The sequence below is a fragment of the Squalius cephalus genome (assembly GCF_949319135.1).
Source record: "Squalius cephalus genome assembly, chromosome: 18".
Classification (NCBI taxonomy): Eukaryota; Metazoa; Chordata; class Actinopteri; order Cypriniformes; family Leuciscidae; genus Squalius; species Squalius cephalus.
The window spans coordinates 5,484,351-5,503,966 of NC_137139.1; the positions used below are offsets into that span (position 1 = coordinate 5,484,351).

General features: G+C 42.0%; 2 protein-coding genes across 2 annotated transcripts; one reads left to right on the top strand and one right to left on the bottom strand.

Annotated features, from left to right (window-relative positions):
- Positions 1 to 1,635: 1,635 nt before the first annotated feature.
- Positions 1,636 to 5,385, top strand: LOC307146265 (kelch-like protein 10; the record flags this gene model as incomplete). The annotated part of the gene is made up of 8 exons (XM_079850164.1): positions 1,636 to 1,778; positions 2,141 to 2,633; positions 2,845 to 3,264; positions 3,909 to 4,106; positions 4,323 to 4,472; positions 4,639 to 4,755; positions 5,040 to 5,131; positions 5,253 to 5,385. 8 exons carry the CDS (start codon positions 1,636 to 1,638, stop codon positions 5,383 to 5,385), a joined length of 1,746 nt encoding a protein of 581 aa, XP_079706290.1.
- Positions 5,386 to 7,694: 2,309 nt separating this feature from the next.
- Positions 7,695 to 17,570, bottom strand: LOC307146266 (kelch-like protein 10; the record flags this gene model as incomplete). The annotated part of the gene is made up of 9 exons (XM_079850165.1): positions 7,695 to 8,071; positions 13,908 to 14,032; positions 14,154 to 14,245; positions 14,457 to 14,573; positions 14,745 to 14,894; positions 15,111 to 15,308; positions 15,942 to 16,361; positions 16,573 to 17,065; positions 17,428 to 17,570. 9 exons carry the CDS (start codon positions 17,568 to 17,570, stop codon positions 7,695 to 7,697), a joined length of 2,115 nt encoding a protein of 704 aa, XP_079706291.1.
- Between the last annotated feature and the right edge of the window lie 2,046 nt (positions 17,571 to 19,616).

Consider the following 19,616-nt stretch of genomic DNA (forward strand, 5'->3'; position numbering starts at 1 on the left):
ACATTTTTATTTGTGCATGGTAGAAAGCAAATACTGATACTGACATAATGACATACAATAAATGTGGAACATTGAACCACACGATTCAGGGAGCAGGATACACAGGGAACTCCGAGAAAACGCTACTTACGTGCTTCTTTTATCGATATATATTTAACAATATCTTTTGCATTTCTAATCCAAACAACATCAAACTTGGCACTGCACTTACTCATACCCGTAGTAAGACACCAGTCATGTTTGAAATCCATCAGACTAACGGTTCGAGAGATATGCGAATAACACACACACACACACACACATACACACACACACACACACACACACACACACACACGCACTCTTGTACATCTATCTTTATGAGGACATTCATTGACACAATGCAATCTCTAGCCGCTTACCCTAACCTTACCCATCACAACTAAGTGCCTAACCCGACCCCTGACCCTAAACCGACCCTTAACCTCATTATAACCTTATCCCTAAAACCAAGTGTTGACCCTCAAACAGGCCTTTAAAGGCTCTCAGAAAGTGAGGACCGGCCAAAATGTCCTCACTTTACTCTCTTTGTCCTCACTCCAATGGTCTAAAACTCAAACTGGTCCTCACAAAGATAGTTGTACAAGTACACACACACACACACACACACAGAGACAGAAAGACGTTCCCGCAATTTATAGATAGATATAATATACATAAGTAAACAGCGTAGGTGACTTACAGATTCAGTTAACATCCACAAATGAATAAGCGCGACGATTCAGGGAGCAGGCTACACAGTGAACTCCGAAAAAACGCTACGCTTGAGCAAACAGTTTGTGAATAGGTTACTACAAATGATGGCTGTGAATAAAATATAATATTCAGAAGTAAACAGTGTAGCTGACAGAGTGTTTATGTCAGAATGTTTATTTTTAAATCACAACCTTCTTGGGGCTTCTTCGACCGAAACAACCCTCTAATGTCAGAATGTTTATTTTTAAACCACAACCTTTTAAAAATTATATATTTAACGATATCTTTAGCATTTCTAATCCAAACAACGTCAAACTTGGCACTGCACTTACTCGTGCCCATAGCAAGACACCTGTCAAGTTTGAAATACAGTAATTCAGTAAATTCAGTAATTCTGAATTTGCAGATTTAACCAATAAAAGCAAGACATTGCACTCATGATGGGAATATGAGATCTGTGAAGAACAATCCTCTTCATACAGGCCTCTGGTAAACTTGTTTGGGGTCACAGTCACACCATGTAAGAAAAATCTGTCCTTCTGTCAAAAACTCACTAGTGTGTGTGTTGTGCAATCAAAAATGGATGATTGCATATTCAAATGACTAATTATCCCATGCTTTATTTTATTTGTCACTGAGTTAATTTTTTGTAACTAATTTTAATATCTTTGTTACTGTGAAGATGTTTCATTCAAAAGGAATCGATAAAACAAAACTCTATAATAATTATGTGGCCAAGACACAAACTGAAGAGATATATTCAAGCTCTACAACTGTGATGTCACAGAGACATTCTCTAGAACTCTCCTGAGCAAAAGTCCCACAAAGACTCAATCCTGTGGAGACTTTACTCAGAGTTTGAGGAGAGAAGACTGAGTACATTTACAGTCCTGAGAGAACATGGAGAACATAAGAGCAACAGCCTTTGACGTGTTTGATGAAGCACGTTTACTGGGCGAACACACTGACATGATCATCAAGTCCAATGACAGAGAATTTCAAGTGCACAAGATCATCATGTGTGGCTGCAGCTCCTACTTTAGGTGAGAAGAAGCATTTGAACTGCAATTGTGCGCAAATTACCTAGACATGATTATAATAATAATTTCCACTGCCAACATTATACTGTTGAAACTGCCTAAGTCCAAATATATAAATGAGTGAAAATGAATGAGTGTATTGCCAGAAAAATGAATGTAACTATGATATCTAGGAAAAACCATTCTTGAAATTTGATTCTGGAAGTGGCTATGAATGAAGTTTTACCCAGCATTTCAGATTTAATATAGGAAACTAATCTGTTTCTCTAAGTAAATTTGGCTGAAATTAAAATGTAAATAACGAAAAGTTATTTTATATACGCTCATTATTAACGTCTGTATTTCTTTGTCAAATTTGTTCACAGGGCTCTTTTCTCCAACAACTGGAGCAGCCCAGCACAACATTTCTGTGAAGTTCAAGGAATATCCCGAGACATCATGCCTCTTATTATCCAGTATGCGTACACCAGATCTGTGCTCATTACTCAAGAGAATGTGCTGGAGCTCTTGGTGGCGGCTGAAATGATCTCAGTCTCAGGTCTTGTAGATTCCTGCTGTCAGTTCCTGGAGTCAGAGTTATGCCCAGAGAACTGCATCGGCATCTGCAGGTTTACAGAGGACGTTTCCTCCTGCTCAAAGCTCCACTGTAAAGCACAGCACTACATCCTGCAGCACTTTGAGGAGGTCCTGCACGTCCCTGAGGAGTTCCTGGAGCTCTCCCTGGAACAGCTGGAGGAGATCATTGATGAGGATGAGCTGAATGTCAGACAGGAGGAGGTGGTTTTTGAAGCCGTCCTCCACTGGATTAATCACGCACCAGAAAACAGGAGGCGACACATTGCCGTGCTTCTGCCAAAGGTAAAACAGAGATTTTTGCTTTTTTCTTTTAATTACAAATATCTTAAAACTCTTAAAATCGAGATACATTTTCTGCTATTATTTTAATGTTAGTTAAATGTTAGAAATTTTGCCATTTTGGAAATGCTTTTTGGTTGTTGAACACCATATAACTTCTTAGTAACAGTCTTGCAACAGTCTCTGAAAGTCTAAACTCTCCCTTGTGCTTCAGGTTCGATTGGGGTTGATTTCACCAGACTACTTCATCAATAATGTGAAGTGCAATGCACTAGTGATGGAGAATGAAGCCTGCATGCCTGTTATCATCAATGCAATGAAGACTTTGTTTGACCTCAACATGGACGAACCCACCAACTCAGAACTCATGCATCAACTGACACGCCCACGTCTGCCCTCATCGATCCTATTGGCCATCGGAGGATGGAGTGGCGATAGTCCCACCAGTGAGATTGAGGCGTATGATGTGAAGGCAGACTGCTGGGTCAGTGTGACTCAAGAGGGTGACCATCCCAGAGCCTATCATGGCACAGCAGTCCTGGATGAGTTTGTCTACTGTATTGGTGGTCTTGACCATGTGGAGTATTTCAACAGCGTGAGGAAATTCAGTCTTATCACTCAGACTTGGCATGAGGTGAGTAATGCTGTAGGTCAGGGTTCACCAATCTCGGTCCTGGAGGGCCGCTGTCCTGCAGAGTTTAGCTCCAACCAGCTCCAACACACCTGTTTGAAAGTTTTAGTATGCCTAGTGAGACCTTGATTAGCTGGTTCAGGTGTGTTTAATTGGGGTTGGAGCTAAACTCTGCAGGACAGCAGCCCTCCAGGACCGAGATTGGTGAACCCTGCTGTAGGTCAACATGTAACTTTAATTTAGCTTCCTTCACAAAACAGTATTGTGGTACAGTGATGGTACCGGATCGTACTTTGATATGGACCATAGTGATGAATGATGTGCTGTACTCCACATTACTTCAAAGAATACAACTGTATTACCATATTACATTTTTGTTTGTGTTCCAGCAATTGTTGAAGCTTTGTATAATATAATATAATATAATATAATATAATATAATATAATATAATATAATATAATATAATATAATATAATATAATTTAATATAATATAATACACCAGAGTTACCATCATGATTTTGTCAAAAAATACCATTAAGAAAAATAATAATAGTATTATTGTATTTATTTGCAACTGATAGGACAGAGCCACTGAGATGGTGTATTGGTGTGTGTTCACACACTGATGTATTTGGTGTGTTGTAGGTGGCCCCCATGTATGAACGCCGCTGCTATATTAGTGTTGCTGTTCTGGACGGGTTCATTTATGCCATTGGTGGTTTTGATGGACAACAACGGCTTAAAACAGTAGAGCGCTACGATCCGAACACCAATCAGTGGACAATGATGGCACCCATGAATGAACAACGGAGTGACGCGAGCGCCACCTCACTGCAGGGCAGGGTAAGAGCACTTACCCATGATCCCACACTCTTCTGCTGGAGACTCTTAATGCCTGTAAAGCATGAAGGAAAGGGGAAATAGAGATTTGGCATAAGGAATAGTGTTAATATGGAAACGAATATCATAAAATTTAAACAGTGTTTTAAACACTGCTTTTCTGATCAGTCTGTGATGATTGTGCACAAACATCATGCATGTTATTTTTGTGTTTGTCAGATTTATATCTGTGGTGGTTTTACTGGGACCGAGTATCTCTCCTCTGCTGAGAGCTTCAACCCTGAATCAAACCAGTGGACTCTCATCGCTCCCATGAGTATCCACCGCAGTGGTGTTGGTGTGATCGCTCATGCAGATCTAGTGTATGCTGTGAGTATTAAACAGTGTTATAGTTTTAATTAACTATGATAACCATGACACAAATACAGAAATATGGAACAATCACATTTTGAAGGTTGCACTTCTGTAAATGCATGCATTGATGTGCATATACAAATGCACAGAATACATAAATAAAAAGTGTATTTATTTAAAGGTTGGTGGTTTTGATGGTGCCAGTCGTTTGCAGTGTGTGGAGGCCTACAATCCGCTCACTAACATCTGGAGTGATGTTGCATCAATGTACATCCCACGCAGCAACTTTGGCATTGAGGTGAGATGTGGACAGTTAATATCTGTCTCTGGTGAAACTATGAAATAACATTACAGTAATGATTTGATGATAATGAATATGGGGGAATTTTTTTTTTTTGGTTCCATATTGAGAATAATTGGAAAGTTGCACCCTAACATTGTAGAAGGCTTCGATGATCAATGTGTGTCAAATCATTCTACTATGTTTAATTTAAGTGTTGCATCTGAAAAATTTATTCATGTCAAGTTAAAGACTTTAGCTGTACATTATTTATTTTCCTTTTTACTTGCCTCAAAATCCAGGTAGTTAATGGTCAGTTGTTTGCTGTCGGAGGCTATAATGGATTAAGCACCAGCTCTGATGTGGAGCGCTACGATGAGAAGACAGATGAATGGTAACTTCCACAAACACTAAATCTCACAGATCATTTCACACTGCATAAGATATAAGTGGAAGTCTCTAAGTCTAATACAGACTATATTTCATTGCATTCCTTGCATCTGTTTTCTACACAGGTTTGATGCAAGTGAAATGGCCATTTCCCGCAGTGCTCTGAGCTGTTGTGTAGCATCAGGATTGCCTAACATGGCACAGTATGCTGCCCTACGAGACACCGTACAGACACAAGACGAGTCTGACAGTGGATGATCTCCTTCTAGCAGATCTGACAGTCTGACTACAAATGGAGAGTCATGTTTCCTGAATAAATGCATTCAAAAAAGAGTCTGTCTTCTAAATGTTGCACTTTCTCTCAGGTGTAGTGTTGTTCATTTAAAAAATTAAACCTTGCAAGGGATCTCTACAGCTCAACAAACCAACATATAATATTGAGAATTCTGTTTACTGAGTAAACTATTTATCACTTTATTAAACTTTGTATGAATTACTGTAATTTGCTGGCTTCATTTATATGATTATACATTGTGTATGATTGATTTAACTCATAGATAGTCTTTGCTAAAGAAGCATTGATTATGTGATGTTTTTATTACTGTAGGCATAATCGACACATGGAAATATAACTTTTGTGTTACAGTGGTGCAGTGTCTTTATTGACTATATTAATAATAACAGTGTCATTAATAATTATTATTATTATAGATATGCACACATGCACACAGTCATATATACATTCTCAGTCTGAACAAATAACTATTTATCAATAAAATATAAACAAACACACTAAATATTAGCAAAATATTCAACAAGGCGTGAATACAGATATCTGCAGAAGCACCAAATCCATCATAATTAGCCTATGGATTATATATTTCTACTTCCACGTGACCCAATTTTCCAAACCAAATATATTTCATATCTACCTAAATGTATATGAAACATGAGTAGAAGAGACCCATGCTTGGCTGTAAAAGGCCGTTTAGCTCCATCTAGTGTTTGAGATATTACCGTGCATTGGCACTGTTTTGGTTCAGACTGACCTCACTTTCTGTATTTTTAAATATGGTGGAGAAAAGCATGAAAATGTCATGGTTTCACAGACAGGCAACATCAGCTTGCTTAGAGCTCAAACTTGTCTTCTTGAACAAGTGCAGTAGCGTGAGACTGCAGCAGGTTAACCCTCCTTAGCAGTCTAAGATTTCTCCCTGGAGTTTGTCCCATTGTTGGTGGCTGGACGACCCCTCCTAAGAACCAGCGCCAGCATCATGATGGATAAAAACAAACTCAGCCGTAGAGATACTTTGAGAGCCTTTGGGCATCCAAGCTACCATCAGTCCATGCTTAGAGGTAGGAATGGGTTTGAAAGCATTAATTCTGTCTAAGAGGGCAGAGAATTCAGAAGGTAGACTCCAGGGCTTTGTGCTGTTTGGAATGAAATCTCCTGGGACACGTAAAGTCTGACCGTACACAAACTCTGCCAAGGAAGTTTGTAGGTCCTCCTTGGGAGCCGTTTGCAGGCCCAGCAGGACCCAGGGTAGCCGCTCAATCCATCTGTCATCCGTCAGACTGGCCCTCGGTGCAGTTTTGAGAGAGTGATGAAAGCGTTAACACAACTCAGATGTTCATTGAGGGCCACAGTCCGAAGATATGTCTGATGGTGTGCCGAAACGTGTAACCCAAGTGTCGATGAAGGCCCGTGCTACCTCCGCCATTGGCGTTGAGGCCAATGATACTGCTTCCGGCCACCTCGTGGTTCAATCCACATTAGTTAGAAGGTGAGTAAACCCCAGGGAGGGGAACAGTGGACCCACCAGGTTGATGTTAACATGGTCAAAACATTGCTCTGGTACCATAAAAGTTTTCAGTGGCGCTTTGATGTGTCTCTTCACTTTACCCCATTGACATGACACACAAGCTGAAACCCAGTTTTGAACATCCTTTTTCAATCCATGCCACACAAACTTTGAGGAGAGGAGTACGAGGGTGGCTTTCGGAGACATCACTCCGTGACATCAGACATCAGACATCAGACCAATGTGCTTGACGGTCAGATAGGCCAACACTACATGGATGAAAAGCGCATGGCAGAACGAGTGAAGGAGGCGAGCTGAATGAAAATGCACATTCACTCTCTGACAGCAGATGGCACTCATATTGCCATGAATGGGAGAAGGTGCACTCTGCAATATGGTGGAATTCCTAAAGAGCAAATCACCAATTAGTAAATTCTTCACATCAACACAGCTGCCCTCAGAAGCTCTGGTGTTGCCAGAGATAGTCAATGTTTTGGAGACATGCACATTGACTGTTCCAGGGTAAAAACTAGTTTTAACTATTAAGGCACAAGATTTAATGTTCTTGTTTCTTAAGCTCCTTTCATACCATTTATGGGATGGTTTACATCAGGTGTTGGTTTGAAGGGTTACTTAAGGCAAGTAGCTCTAAGATTCTGGATTTACCCATTCAAACAGATAGAACTTGGTCTTAGCTGCCCTGGCATTGTAAAACCAAGAGAACTGACTTTCATTGAAAGGTTCTCTACCACAACAAATAACCCATTAAGATTTATGAGTTCTTACCATCAGCACACTTTTGCAGTCCTGTAATTCATACTCAAAGATGAGCACTCTTGACTCAGGATCCTGACCAACAACAGGACATCCACCTAAAGACAGACCCGTTGGCTGGATCAACTGACCATTGCTGAAAAGGTCCTGCTGGATCTCTACAAGAACCCGGTTCTCGATACATTGAACCGCTACGCTGCTGGGAGTCACGGGTTGCCTCAACTGGAAGTCCACCGCCAACTCGCTCTGCACCTCAGGAGCGATGGGATACCTCCAATCCAAAGGTTTCACTAGACCCTGCAACAGCTGCTTCTCCTGAAGGCCAAAAGGCTCTTGCACAAGGCTTTTGGAGACGGGGCCAAAGGACTCTGAAACTCAGAAGCCACTTGCAAAGGGTTCCAGAGCCCTAGAGGAGAAAGGGCAGAACTTCTTGGACTATGACCGGACTTCAAACTTCCCAAGACATCAGGCAGATCAAATGTAACAATCACAACCACCACTAAGACAACTTTCAGGAACACCATCCTAACAAACTTTGTCACAAGCACCACAACACACACCAGTGCTTGGCTTTGCCATTTTGTACAGCTTTGAGTTAAGGTGGCTCCACCCCTTTTACCTTAATTGATTATCCTAGATTCTCCTCTGGACCTGTAAAGTGTATGCATCCTGGGGACGCACCACTCTGCACATTTTTAATGGGCCTGTCCAAATAACCACACTTGCCGTCTTTGTTCTTGACCACTTGTCCTACAGTATTTCCGGTCTTTGATCAAAGTGTTCAAGTGGGCTTGAAGACCGCAAGTGTGTGTAGAACTTTTTATTACCCAATGGGACACACATTTAGTGTTGCAAAAATGCAAGTTTACATAGCTTTATTTACACATTTTGATTTCAAGTACTTTGCATTTTAATATAAACTTGTACATGTCTGGTCAGGAATCCCTATGTAACAAAAGACAATTAAAAAATTGTGATGCTTGTTTTAAGTGATGAAATGCAGTTGCAAATGTTGTACAAAATATACTCTCACATCTTTGCACCATTAACATGGTATGTGTCATTTCTCATTAATTTAACTTACAGTGGAATGTTTTCATTTTATTTTGATGGTCCCTTTATCACATTCTGTTGACTCTATGTAATGTAACACCTACATGGCTGCTAACTCTCATTAGAGTGTTAGTACAGTATTCAAAGACTGGTAGGGTTATGGTTAGAATAAGTTGACGTACTTGCAAAGTTACTTACAGTCATGCAAGTTCCCCAAAATGATGCATGATGCGATACCATTACTTCCTGTCAGATGCACGTTTCGTCAAGACATCAAGTGTGGATTTTTGCACAGGCACTTTGTCTCTCATCACAATGAGGGGGAATTTACACTACACAATTTTCAATTAAAAACTTATGCATTGTTGTTTTAAATGACAAGAGAGTATTGGGGCCTAAAAAAGCTAACTTTTGAAAATGAATTTCAAAGTGCAAGTTTTTGAAAAGTATACCATTATTGTGTGGTGAGCGCATTGTCTCCACCTATAGCTGGTGTGTGGTGAGAGCACTGTCTCCACCTATAGCTGGTGTGTGGTGAGAGCTCTGTCTCCACCTATAGCTGGTGTGTGGTGAGAGCTCTGTCTCCACCTATAGCTGGTGTGTGGTGAGAGCACTGTCTCCACCTATAGCTGGTGTGTGGTGAGAGCTCTGTCTCCACCTATAGCTGGTGTGTGGTGAGAGCTTTGTCTCCACCTATAGCTGGTGTGTGGTGAGAGCTTTGTCTCCACCTATAGCTGGTGTGTGGTGAGAGCACTGTCTCCACCTATAGCTGGTGTGTGGTGAGCGCTCTGTCTCCACCTATAGCTGGTGTGTGGTGAGCGCTCTGTCTCCACCTATAGCTGGTGTGTGGTGAGCGCTCTGTCTCCACCTATAGCTGGTGTGTGGTGAGAGCACTGTCTCCACCTATAGCTGGTGTGTGGTGAGCGCTCTGTCTCCACCTATAGCTGGTGTGTGGTGAGCGCTCTGTCTCCACCTATAGCTGGTGTGTGGTGAGAGCACTGTCTCCACCTATAGCTGGTGTGTGGTGAGAGCTCTGTCTCCACCTATAGCTGGTGTGTGGTGAGCGCTCTGTCTCCACCTATAGCTGGTGTGTGGTGAGAGCTCTGTCTCCACCTATAGTTGGTGTGTGGTGAGAGCACTGTCTCCACCTATAGTTGGTGTGTGGTGAGAGCTCTGTCTCCACCTATAGCTGGTGTGAGGTGAGAGCACTGTCTCCACCTGTAGCTGGTGTGTGGTGAGAGCTCTGTCTCCACCTATAGTTGGTGTGTGGTGAGCGCTCTGTCTCCACCTATAGCTGGTGTGTGGTGAGAGCTCTGTCTCCACCTATAGCTGGTGTGAGGTGAGAGCACTGTCTCCACCTATAGCTGGTGTGTGGTGAGTGCTCTGTCTCCACCTAAAGCTGGTGTGTGGTGAGAGCACTGTCTCCACCTATAGCTGGTGTGTGGTGAGAGCACTGTCTCCACCTATAGTTGGTGTGTGGTGAGAGCTCTGTCTCCACCTATAGCTGGTGTGAGGTGAGAGCACTGTCTCCACCTGTAGCTGGTGTGTGGTGTGAGCTCTGTCTCCACCTATAGTTGGTGTGTGGTGAGAGCACTGTCTCCACCTATAGCTGGTGTGTGGTGAGCGCTCTGTCTCCACCTATAGCTGGTGTGTGGTGAGAGCACTGTCTCCACCTATAGCTGGTGTGAGGTGAGAGCACTGTCTCCACCTGTAGCTGGTGTGTGGTGTGAGCTCTGTCTCCACCTATAGTTGGTGTGTGGTGAGAGCACTGTCTCCACCTATAGCTGGTGTGTGGTGAGCGCTCTGTCTCCACCTATAGCTGGTGTGTGGTGAGAGCACTGTCTCCACCTATAGCTGGTGTGAGGTGAGAGCACTGTCTCCACCTATAGCTGGTGTGTGGTGAGCGCTCTGTCTCCACCTATAGCTGGTGTGTGGTGAGAGCACTGTCTCCACCTATAGCTGGTGTGTGGTGAGTGCTCTGTCTCCACCTAAAGCTGGTGTGTGGTGAGAGCACTGTCTCCACCTATAGCTGGTGTGTGGTGAGCGCTCTGTCTCCACCTATAGCTGGTGTGTGGTGAGCGCATTGTCTCCACCTATAGCTGGTGTGTGGTGAGAGCACTGTCTCCACCTATAGCTGGTGTGTGGTGAGCGCTCTGTCTCCACCTATAGCTGGTGTGTGGTGAGAGCACTGTCTCCACCTATAGCTGGTGTGTGGTGAGCGCATTGTCTCCACCTATAGCTGGTGTGTGGTGAGCGCTCTGTCTCCACCTATATCTGGTGTGTGGTGAGCGCATTGTCTCCACCTATATCTGGTGTGTGGTGAGCGCTCTGTCTCCACCTATATCTGGTGTGTGGTGAGCGCTCTGTCTCCACCTATATCTGGTGTGTGGTGAGCGCATTGTCTCCACCTATAGCTGGTGTGTGGTGAGCGCTCTGTCTCCACCTATAGCTGGTGTGTGGTGAGCGCTCTGTCTCCACCTATAGCTGGTGTGTGGTGAGAGCTCTGTCTCCACCTATAGCTGGTGTGTGGTGAGCGCATTGTCTCCACCTATAGCTGGGGTGTGGTGAGAGCACTGTCTCCACCTATAGCTGGTGTGTGTGGTGAGCGCTCTGTCTCCACCTATAGCTGGTGTGTGGTGAGAGCACTGTCTCCACCTATAGCTGGTGTGTGGTGAGAGCTCTGTCTCCACCTATAGCTGGTGTGTGGTGAGAGCACTGTCTCCACCTATAGCTGGTGTGTGGTGAGAGCACTGTCTCCACCTATAGCTGGTGTGTGGTGAGAGCACTGTCTCCACCTATAGCTGGTGTGTGGTGAGAGCACTGTCTCCACCTATAGCTGGTGTGTGGTGAGCGCTCTGTCTCCACCTATAGCTGGTGTGTGTGTGAGCGCTCTGTCTCCACCTATAGCTGGTGTGTGTGTGAGCGCTCTGTCTCCACCCATAGCTGGTGTGTGGTGAGCGCTCTGTCTCCACCTATAGCTGGTGTGTGTGGTGAGAGCTCTGTCTCCACCTATAGCTGGTGTGTGGTGAGAGCACTGTCTCCACCTATAGCTGGTGTGTGTGGTGAGAGCTCTGTCTCCACCTATAGCTGGTGTGTGTGTGAGCGCTCTGTCTCCACCCATAGCTGGTGTGTGGTGAGCGCTCTGTCTCCACCTATAGCTGGTGTGTGGTGAGCGCTCTGTCTCCACCTATAGCTGGTGTGTGGTGAGAGCACTGTCTCCACCTATAGCTGGTGTGTGGTGAGAGCACTGTCTCCACCTATAGCTGGTGTGTGTGTGAGCGCTCTGTCTCCACCCATAGCTGGTGTGTGGTGAGCGCTCTGTCTCCACCTATAGCTGGTGTGTGGTGAGCGCTCTGTCTCCACCTATAGCTGGTGTGTGGTGAGCGCTCTGTCTCCACCTATATCTGGTGTGTGGTGAGAGCACTGTCTCCACCTATAGCTGGTGTGTGGTGAGAGCACTGTCTCCACCTATAGCTGGTGTGTGGTGAGAGCTCTGTCTCCACCTATAGCTGGTGTGTGGTGAGAGCTCTGTCTCCACCTATAGCTGGTGTGTGGTGAGCGCTCTGTCTCCACCTATAGCTGGTGTGTGTGTGAGCGTTCTGTCTCCACCCATAGCTGGTGTGTGGTGAGCGCTCTGTCTCCACCCATAGCTGGTGTGTGGTGAGCGCTCTGTCTCCACCCATAGCTGGTGTGTGGTGAGAGCTCTGTCTCCACCTATAGCTGGTGTGGTGAGCGTGCAACCAACATGCAGCATCCCATGCTGGGACCAGCCGTCTTAACTGAAAGCAACTTGCACTAAAACCCCTTAAAGGGGTCCTATTATGCCCTTTTACGAAGTCTTGATGTTGTGAACTTTTGCTAGCATTTCTGTATTTGGTTGTTTTGTGAATATTTGGAGCACACATGTGTTGTGAAAGTGATGAAGATGTTTTCTTAATTTGCGGGTGTTTTTCTATTCGCATGTGTTTTCTTAAGTTGCAGCGCGTTGAGATCTCTCGGCCACTGTAGTAAACTCTATATATTTGTGCAGTGTGCGCATGTCAAAAATATCTATTCTGAGTTGAAGCTTGTAACATAAACGCACACATCAACATGATCACTTGTTTAGCATTCATGTAAACACTACATTCAGATTCATCAATCGGAATGAATTCAGGGTGTCTATATGAGAATGTATATATGACTGTGTGCATGTGTGCGTATCTATAATAATAATTCTTATTAATGAAAAGGAGGTTTGAGAGGGATGTGCAGTTGGCTGGCTTGAGACCAGTGGAGGTGTCGGTAAGAACAGTCCAGTCCAGTCACTTTAATTACACAACATCATTCTTTATTAGGTATGTGTATGTGTTTGTGTGTGTGTGTGTGTGGTTTCTAGGAGGGAAAAAGATATAGGATACAATTAGCTACATAATGCCACTATACAAGTCCATAATTCATTTGAATGATAATCAAACATTTGTACAAGAACTTCGATTGCAGGAAATTAGCTAGGTAGCCTACAAACAAAGTCAATACATACATTTTCTCTAAGGAAGGGGCTGTGTGTACAGGTGCTATCTATGCTGTCTGTGGCTGATTGAGGCTAATTAGTTGAAGGTGTGGTGAACTGCATGGGGAACTGAGTGGCAAAGAAAAATAGGCGTGGCAACTGCAGGACAGAGAGGAAAACTTATTAATATATTTATTTAATATAGTTATTATTAATATAGTCAATAATGACACTGCAAAAATGATTGTATAAGCTTGACTGTTTAATGTAACACAAAAGTTATATTTCCATGTGTCGATTATGCCTATAGTAATAAAAACATCACATAATCAATGCTTCTTTAACAAAGACTATCTATGAGTTAAATCAATCATACACAATGTATAATCATATAAAAGAAGCCAGCAAATTACAGTAATTCATACAAAGTTTAATAAAGCGATAAATAGTTTACTCAGTAAACAGAATTCTCAATATTATGTTGGTTTGTTGAGCTGTAGAGATCCCTTGCAAGGTTTAATTTTTTAAATGAACAACACTACACCTGAGAGAAAGTGCAACATTTAGAAGACAGCCTCTTTTTTGAATGCATTTATTCAGGAAACATGACTCTCCATTTGTAGTCAGACTGTCAGATCTGCTAGAAGGAGATCATCCACTGTCAGACTCGTCTTGTGTCTGTACGGTGTCTCGTAGGGCAGCATACTGTGCCATGTTAGGCAATCCTGATGCTACACAACAGCTCAGAGCACTGCGGGAAATGGCCATTTCACTTGCATCAAACCTGTGTAGAAAACAGATGCAAGGAATGCAATGAAATATAGTCTGTATTAGACTTAGAGACTTCCACTTATATCTTATGCAGTGTGAAGTGATCTGTGAGATTTAGTGTTTGTGGAAGTTACCATTCATCTGTCTTCTCATCGTAGCGCTCCACATCAGAGCTGGTGCTTAATCCATTATAGCCTCCGACAGCAAACAACTGACCATTAACTACCTGGATTTTGAGGATAGGAAACAGGAAAATAAGTAATGTACAGCTAAAGTCTTTAACTTGACATCAAGAAATCTTAGATGCAACTTTCCACTTATTCTCAATATGGGACCAAAAAAATATTTTTCCCCTGCATATTCATTATCATCAAATCATTACTGTAATGTTATTTCATAGTTTCACCAGAGACAGATATTAACTGTCCACATCTCACCTCAATGCCAAAGTTGCTGCGTGGGATGTACATTGATGCAACATCACTCCAGATGTTATTGAGCGGATTGTAGGCCTCCACACACTGCAAATGACTGGCACCATCAAAACCACCAACCTTTAAATACAGTAAATAAACTTTTTATTTATGTATTCTGTGCATTTGTATATGCACATCAATGCATGCATTTACAGAAGTGCAACCTTTAAACTGGGATTGTTCCATATTTCTGTATTTGTGTCATGGTTATCATAGTTAATTAAAACTATAACACTGTTTAATACTCACAGCATACACTAGATCTGCATGAGCGATCACACCAACACCACTGCGGTGGATACTCATGGGAGCGATGAGAGTCCACTGGTTTGTTTCAGGGTTGAAGCTCTCAGCAGAGGAGAGATACTCGGTCCCAGTAAAACCACCACAGATATAAATCTGACAAACACAAAAATAACATGCATGATGTTCGTGCACAATCATCACAGACTGATCAGAAAACCAGTGTTTAAAACACTGTTTAAATTTTATGATATTCGTTTCCATATTAACACTATTCCTTATGCCAAATCTCTATTTCCCCTTTCCTTCATGCTTTACAGGCATTAAGAGTCTCCAGCAGAAGAGTGTGGGATCATGGGTAAGTGCTCTTACCCTGCCCTGCAGTGAGGTGGCGCTGGCGTCACTCCGTTGTTCATTCATGGGTGCCATCATTGTCCACTGATTGGTGTTTGGATCGTAGCGCTCTACTGTTTTAAGCCGTTGTTGTCCATCAAAACCACCAATGGCATAAATGAACCCGTCCAGAACAGCAACACTAATATAGCAGCGGCGTTCATACATGGGGGCCACCTACAACACACCAAATACATCAGTGTGTGAACACACACCAATACACCATCTCAGTGGCTCTGTCCTATCAGTTGCAAATAAATACAATAATACTATTATTATTTTTCTGAATGGTATTTTTTGACAAAATCATGATGGTAACTCTGGTGTATTATATTATATTATATTATATTATATTATATTATATTATATTATATTATATTATATTATATTATATTATATTATAATACAAAGCTTCAACAATTGCAGGAACACAAACAAAAATGTAATATGGTAATACAGTTGTATTCTTTGAAGTAATGTGGAGTACAGCACATCATTCATCACTATGGTCCATATCAAAGTACGATCCGGTACCATCACTGTACCACAATACTGTTTTGTGAAGGAAGCTAAATTAAAGTTACATGTTGACCTACAGCAGGGTTCACCAATCTCGGTCCTGGAGGGCTGCTGTCCTGCAGAGTTTAGCTCCAACCCCAATTAAACACACCTGAACCAGCTAATCAAGGTCTCATTAGGCATACTAGAAACTTTCAAACAGGTGTGTTGGAGCTGGTTGGAGCTAAACTCTGCAGGACAGCGGCCCTCCAGGACCGAGATTGGTGAACCCTGACCTACAGCATTACTCACCTCATGCCAAGTCTGAGTGATAAGACTGAATTTCCTCACGCTGTTGAAATACTCCACATGGTCAAGACCACCAATACAGTAGACAAACTCATCCAGGACTGCTGTACCATGATAGGCTCTGGGATGGTCACCCTCTTGAGTCACACTGACCCAGCAGTCTGCCTTCACATCATACGCCTCAATCTCACTGGTGGGACTATCGCCGCTCCATCCTCCGATGGCCAATAGGATCGATGAGGGCAGACGTGGACGTGTCAGTTGATGCATGAGTTCTGAGTTGGTGGGTTCGTCCATGTTGAGGTCAAACAAAGTCTTCATTGCATTGATGATAACAGGCATGCAGGCTTCATTCTCCATCACTAGTGCATTGCTCTTCACATTATTGATGAAGTAGTCTGATGACATCAACCCCAATCGAACCTGAAGCACAAGGGAGAGTTTAGACTTTCAGAGACTGTTGCAAGACTGTTACTAAGAAGTTATATGGTGTTCAACAACCAAAAAGCATTTCCAAAATGGCAAAATTTCTAACATTTAACTAACATTAAAATAATAGCAGAAAATGTATCTCGATTTTAAGAGTTTTAAGATATTTGTAATTAAAAGAAAAAAGCAAAAATCTCTGTTTTACCTTTGGCAGAAGCACGGCAATGTGTCGCCTCCTGTTTTCTGGTGCGTGATTAATCCAGTGGAGGACGGCTTCAAAAACCACCTCCTCCTGTCTGACGTTCAGCTCATCCTCATCAATGATCTCCTCCAGCTGTTCCAGGGAGAGCTCCAGGAACTCCTCAGATACGTGCAGGACCTCCTCAAAGTGCTGCAGGATGTAGTGCTGTGCTTTACAGTGGAGCTTTGAGCAGGAGGAAACGTCCTCTGTAAACCTGCAGATGCCGATGCAGTTCTCTGGGCATAACTCTGACTCCAGGAACTGACAGCAGGAATCTACAAGACCTGAGACTGAGATCATTTCAGCCGCCACCAAGAGCTCCAGCACATTCTCTTGAGTAATGAGCACAGATCTGGTGTACGCATACTGGATAATAAGAGGCATGATGTCTCGGGATATTCCTTGAACTTCACAGAAATGTTGTGCTGGGCTGCTCCAGTTGTTGGAGAAAAGAGCCCTGTGAACAAATTTAACAAAGAAATACAGACGTTAATAATGAGCGTATATAAAATTACTTTTCGTTATTTACATTTTAATTTCAGCCAAATTTACTTAGAGAAACAGATTAGTTTCCTATATTAAATCTGAAATGCTGGGTAAAACTTCATTCATAGCCACTTCCAGAATCAAATTTCAAGAATGGTTTTTCCTAGATATCATAGTTACATTCATTTTTCTGGCAATACACTCATTCATTTTCACTCATTTATATATTTGGACTTAGGCAGTTTCAACAGTATAATGTTGGCAGTGGAAATTATAATTATAATCATTTCTAGGTAATTTGCGCACAATTGCAGTTCAAATGCTTCTTCTCACCTAAAGTAGGAGCTGCAGCCACACATGATGATCTTGTGCACTTGAAATTCTCTGTCATTGGACTTGATGATCATGTCAGTGTGTTCTCGCAGTAAACGTGCTTCATCAAACACGTCAAAGGCTGATGCTCTTATGTTCTCCATGTTCTCTCAGGACTGTAAATGTACTCAGTCTTCTCTCCTCAAACTCTGAGTAAAGTCTCCACAGGATTGAGTCTTTGTGGGACTTTTGCTCAGGAGAGTTCTAGAGAATGTCTCTGTGACATCATAGTTGTAGAGCTTGAATATATCTCTTCAGTTTGTGTCTTGGCCACATAATTATTATAGAGTTTTGTTTTATCGATTCCTTTTGAATGAAACATCTTCACAGTAACAAAGATATTAAAATTAGTTAAAAAAAATAACTCAGTGACAAATAAAATAAAGCATGGGATAATTAGTCATTTGAATATGCAATCATCCATTTTTGATTGCACAACACACACACTAGTGAGTTTTTGACAGAAGGACAGATTTTTCTTACATGGTGTGACTGTGACCCCAAACAAGTTTACCAGAGGCCTGTATGAAGAGGATTGTTCTTCACAGATCTCATATTCCCATCATGAGTGCAATGTCTTGCTTTTATTGGTTAAATCTGTAAATTCAGAATTACTGCCATTATAGGTAAAATTACAAATAAATGGGCAAGCTGACTTTTTTTTTCTTTTTTTTTTTTACAATAGGAAAAATTCAACAAACAAGACTTTGAACAGTCACTCAGACACTACGGCTGTATCTGAAATTGTCCCTTATACTGTACCAGCAGTTCTCCACTGGTTTGGCCGTGGGACCCACATTTTCCCATGGACATTAAGCCGTGACCCAATTATTATTATTATTGTTTCTTTTGTTTGGAATTTGACCAAATATATATGGTATTATCACGATATTGAAATAAGCGTTTTCAAACAATAACAGGTTTTATATATTTTTTTTCTTAAAATAAAAAACTCTAAATTATATTTAAATCCAATAAAGCAATACACACAAAAACTACATAAAGTAAACAAATATTTTAAACTGATTCAAGTGTTATAAAGAATTATAAAGAACAATAGGTAACACTTTACAATAAGGTAAATTCAGTTAATGCATTAACCAACATTAACAATGAGCAATAGCTACATTTGTTACCATAGTTATTCTTTGTTAACATTGGTTTAAAAAAAAAAAAAATACTGCTTTAGAAGTATTGTCCATTGTCAGTTTGTGTTAACTATAGTGAATTAACTAATAAAGCCTTATTGTAAAGTGTTACCTGTTACAGAATGCAGATCCAGACACAAAGAAATACATTGAAATGTGAGCTTTATTAACAGCACTGAGCAGAATGGAGAATACGGATGAGTATGCAGTTCAAATAGACTTTGAAGAATGAGTAAAGCTTAGTAATGAAGACCTTCCTTGTTTTACAGGTGAGGGAGATCACGGATAGCTGGATGGATGGCTGGACGGGCGCACACACCTCTTGGTGTTTGGTGAGTATGCAGGACGATGACAGGAGAACACAGGAGAGGAATACGCTGGAGTACCAACGCTGGAGAACAGGTAAGCAGTTCACTTCATAGAAACAAGACCAGACAATGATGTGAGACGAGGTGTGTGCTTTTGTAGCTGGCTTGATGATGGTGCAGATGAGGAGCAGGTGTGAGTGTTTACTCTGGTGAAGGTGAAGGTGTGAATGGCTGATTCGTGACAGCCTGGCAGATCCGTGATATTACCCAAAAATAAAGAAGAATCAGAACATTTGCAATCAATGTGTAGGGCAGGGGTTCTCAGCTCTGGTCCTCGAGGGCTATTTTCCTGCAGTTAGCACCAACCTTGATCAAACTCACCTGCTTATTGACCTAATGGGGACATTTTTTGGTCCCCACAAGGAAAACAGCTTGTAAATCATACTAAAGGTGTGTTGTTGTTTTTAAACGTAAAAATGCAGAACATTTTCTGTAATGGTAGGTTTCAGATCAGGGGATATAATTTGTACAGTAAAACAAATCATTATTTCTATGGAAAATCCCCATAAAACATGAAAACAATGTGTTTTTACTGTTAACTTCCTTAACAGTATTTATGCTGTTGCATGTGTGGATACATGCACACTCGTGCTCACACACATTCATGAACACAAACTATTTTGAATATTACAGG